Raw genomic sequence first — 4,091 nt, 5'->3', positions numbered from 1 at the left:
TTACTATATTGTATTAAAATAATTAATTTATGTTAAATTCAGAATGAACTAGTCCAGCTGTTTCAGTTTATATCAAAGCTACCCAAACCTTTTCCCCAAAATGAAAATCTATCTGAGGGCTGCGGCCAAATGCAATAATATAATTCATGAGATACAAATACTTCTTAAGTACAGTCCTTTTCTTTTAATGATTATGTCCTGCTGGAGTGTGACATGATTTGTTTGTGTACAAACTAATAATACAGTATCAGAATTTTATATATTTATACTTCTCATTCAACCACAGTTAAATTCACTGTATCTAGGAGGCACAATTTATATGGATAGTTTTTATTTTTTTTACAAAAACAAGCTGGAATGAAAACAAGCAAAAATGAAGTAATGTAATGACTTTCTACTTCTTGCCTTTTTAATGTAAGGAGTAGAAAGTACAGATGATTGTGTGAAAATGTAAGAAGTAGAAGTAAAAAGTAGGCTGAAAAATAATTACTCAAGTACAGTACAGATACCCAAAAATTCTACTTCAATTCAGTAACAAAGTATTTGTACTTAGTTACTTTACACCTCCAGTATTTTCTATAGATAAAGCAACTGGAACAAACTATGACTTTGTGACTGGATACTAGTTAGCAGCTAGTATTTAGGTAAATAATTAACAAGATTCAAGCTAGTTCCCCAACTACTTTTTTAGCTTGCTATTTAGTAAGCCCCTTGCTCTTTAGCTAGCTAGTATTTTAGCAAGCTAACTAATAATGTCCCAGCTAATTAGTAGCTAGTGTTTTAGCAAACTAGCTAGTTAGTAGCTAGGAGTTAAGTTGCAAGGTTCAAGATAGTTATTTTGCTAGTTTTTAGCTTGCTAAATAGTAAGCTTGTAGTTCTTTATCTAGCTAGTAATTTAGCAATCTAACTAGCAAGATCCCAGCAAATTATTAGCTAGTAGCTTAGCAAACTAGCTAGTTAGTAGATAGTATTTTATATAGCTAACTTACAAGGTTCAAGATAGTTATTTTGCTAGTTTTTAGCTTACTAAATAGTAAGCTTGTAGTTCTTTATCTAGCTAGTAATTTAGCAATCTAACTAGCAAGATCCTAGCTCATTAACTAGTTATTATTTTAGCTAGCTAACCAGCAAGATCCCAGCAAATTATTAGCTAGTAGCTTAGCAAACTAGCTAGTTAGTAGCTAGTATTTTATATAGCTAACTTACAAGGTTCAAAATAGTTATTTTGCTAGTTTTTAGCTTGCTAACTAGTAAGTTCCTAGCCCTTTATCTAGCAAGTATTTTAGCAAGCTAACTAACAAGATTATTTGTACTATTACTTTGGCTTGTTACAAGCTAAATATCTATAAAAACTGTTGCCCTTTTCTATTGTCAGCTATATGTTGACAAAACACACACATGGATTTAAGTCAATGGCCATTTTAGGCTCTCGTTAGGGGGGCTCAAGTACCGCTAAAAGACAACTCCGTGAAAATAAGAAAAACTATCTTCATGATATTGTGAGGGGTCATTCTCAAACCTTAGAAGTAGAATAATTGGTGACAAAGCAGCAAGCTTAAACACAAAAAAAGAAGTTGTAAATTCAAATTACAAGGCTTCTACTTAGAAACCATGCAGCTTTTATTTTGAAAGCTTTTCTTTCAGTTTTTTTTTCTCATTTAACCAGGCACAAGTCCAAGAAATGTTAGCACACCTTAAAGGAGTGAACAAACAAACATTTTGTTGCTAAACTGAGCAGGGCCTGCTGGACTGAATAGAAGTAGAAATGCAGGAAAAAAAAATCCAATCTGGAGAATATAACTCTTTAAGAATAGAATTCTAAAAACAAAGGGACGACTCAAGTGTTTTTTGCACAGTATTTTACGTAATATGTATTTGTATTTTCTTACTAAGCCAATAATCGACGCTCTCTGCATAATTCAGCAACGAAACGGTTAGTTTCAGCTCTCCGGCTGCTGTAACTCGTCTCTTCAGGAGAGTTTTATCAGGCCTGCATAGAAACACAGAAATTTCACGAGTCAACTGACGGCTGAGGAATGTTTGGAGAAGGAATTCCCTCTTTTGTCCATTTTAAATCAGTGAAACGTTCGCAGTAAACGCCGTCACAAGACTCTCATTTCAGCACGCCTAATGTGTTGATTCTTCGTGTGCTTTCCCATTTCAGATCCCAACAACAGTTTTTTTAAACCTTTTGATAAATATGTTTGTTTTTTTTTGAGCATGCATTAGAGTTTATGTACAAGATAAGAAGCGGTTCGGGCCTTAGCCCACCGGACAACCGGGCATTCTGAAGGCGTCGGGCAGAGGGCTGTCGAGCTTACAGATGATTTTATAGATGCCTTTCTTCCAGCAGGGGTCGCTGTCTCTCCCGGTCCAAATGGCTGAATAGAACTCCCTCAGAGCCACCTCCGACACCTCGATAAACCTCTCCGGAACCTGCAGAGAACATCAGGGAATTTATTTGACATACGYGTTTTTAAAAGGGAAATAAAAATCACTTAAAAGAGAAGCATGGTTTAAAGTTAACGACAGCCTCGTTATGATGCGAAGAATATTTCAAAGCTGCAGTCGTAAAAATCCAGTGAGCTGAGAGAATCATAACACCAATCAAAGCCTGGAGGTCGTTGCTTTTATTGGTGGTATTTGGGCGGTACAGAGTTAGCTGCATATTTAAAAGTTTTTTTTTTTTTTGTGGTTTTCTGCTCTTTATTTTTCACAAAGAATGGTTGGGCACTGAATGGTTTTGTAGCCTTCACAAGCAACACATTACTTCTGTGCAATCAGACAAAATTTTCCATGGCTTTTGCTTGATGAGCTCTCTTTGGTAATAAAAGAAGAAAAAGTGTTTCTGACGTGTTTCCACATATTTCCATGGTTTTATGCAGCTTGTCCAAACTGATAACTTTGTAGAACTAATTCAACATTGTTTATAGTGTTCTAAATTTCAAGTACAAATGTAAAAAAAAGCAATAGGAACGATTTATTGCTTCATTTTCTGTCACGTCTCACCTGGTAAACATTACTCTTGTTGTAGTGCATGTTCAGTATGCGGTAAAGCTCCGTGTCACGACTCACTCGCAGCTGACTCTCTCTGCTCAGACGAGGCGTGCCTTCCCTGCTGTATTTTTAAAAATCAGTTTGAAGGGACATTTAACACAAATCTGGTTATTCCAAAATGACTCACAACCTCCGAACGTTTACAGACAAACAGCTGAGACGGACTTCTGCGAAGACAAAACAGATTTTAGTGATTCGGCGCTCAGTCAAACCCACCTGGTGAGAGCGTCGCGCACGGCCTGACGTGCGAAGCGCTCCATCTGAATGTAGAAGAACTCCCTGAAGTTGCTGAACCATTTGATCATCTGAGACGTGACGCAGCGGTTAAACTAGAGGAGCAACACAGAAARTAATAGAAGCTTAATTAAGGTCTTACCAGCTGTGATTTTCGTCTTGAGATTGGTTAACCATTATAACCAGTGTTATTGGAGGACTTGGGCAAAGATAAAGACTGAAGATCCAACTATTTGTGGACTATRTAGCCTTGAAGGGCGTGACTGGGAGGAAAGAACAGTGACCGGTTAGCTCAGATGGTCAGAGCGTGGTGCTAATAACGCCAAGGTTGTGGGTTCAATCCACATACTGGCCTGTTGCTTTTTACATGTCCCAAGTCTTGACCAGAAGTCTTCAACTCTGTTTCTCGTGACCCACTTCCATGTGGGTTTTAGATATTTCTCTGCTTCAACGCGCCTGGCTGACATGAACGAGTGACAGGCTTCTGAGCAAGTAATTAAATCATTTGAATAAAGTGTGCCGAAGCAGGGAAACAGCTAAAACATTCAAGACAGTGCAGCAGTGCTGGCTCTAGCCATTTTGGTGCCCTAGGCGACTTTCCCAGAAAGCAAATAAATAACAACATACATGTCAACTTGTCCTGGTCGTGGAACACTGGACCAGGTCTACACCCTCAGCAGGGTCCTGGAGGGTGCATGGGAGTTCGCCCAACCTGTCTCCATGTGTTTTGTGGACTTGGAGAAGGCGTTCGACCGTGTCCCAAGGGGGGCCTTGTGGGGGGTTCTCCGGGAGTATGGGGT

General features: G+C 38.4%; 1 protein-coding gene and 1 non-coding gene across 3 annotated transcripts in view; one reads left to right on the top strand and one right to left on the bottom strand.

Moving 5' to 3' along the window:
* Positions 1-495: 495 nt before the first annotated feature.
* The window catches only part of prox3 (prospero homeobox 3), a 15,679-nt gene continuing 12,083 nt past the window's right edge, over positions 496-4,091 (bottom strand). For both annotated transcript variants that reach the window (XM_014009008.1, XM_014009009.1), the window contains exons 4-6: positions 3,274-3,386; positions 3,010-3,118; positions 496-2,436 (exon numbers count right to left, since the gene is read on the bottom strand). In XM_014009008.1, coding sequence (XP_013864462.1) covers positions 2,263-2,436; positions 3,010-3,118; positions 3,274-3,386 — 396 coding nt within the window. In that variant the 3' untranslated portion in view covers positions 496-2,262. The remainder of the gene's footprint in view (positions 2,437-3,009; positions 3,119-3,273; positions 3,387-4,091) is intronic.
* trnai-aau (transfer RNA isoleucine (anticodon AAU)) lies at positions 3,573-3,646 on the top strand. Its single transcript has one exon. It is a non-coding gene; the product is annotated as a tRNA-Ile (tRNA).

Source organism: Austrofundulus limnaeus, unplaced genomic scaffold (genome assembly GCF_001266775.1).
Source record: "Austrofundulus limnaeus strain Quisiro unplaced genomic scaffold, Austrofundulus_limnaeus-1.0 Scaffold54, whole genome shotgun sequence".
NCBI lineage: Eukaryota > Metazoa > Chordata > Actinopteri > Cyprinodontiformes > Rivulidae > Austrofundulus > Austrofundulus limnaeus.
This window is presented reverse-complemented; position numbering and strand designations above follow the sequence as displayed.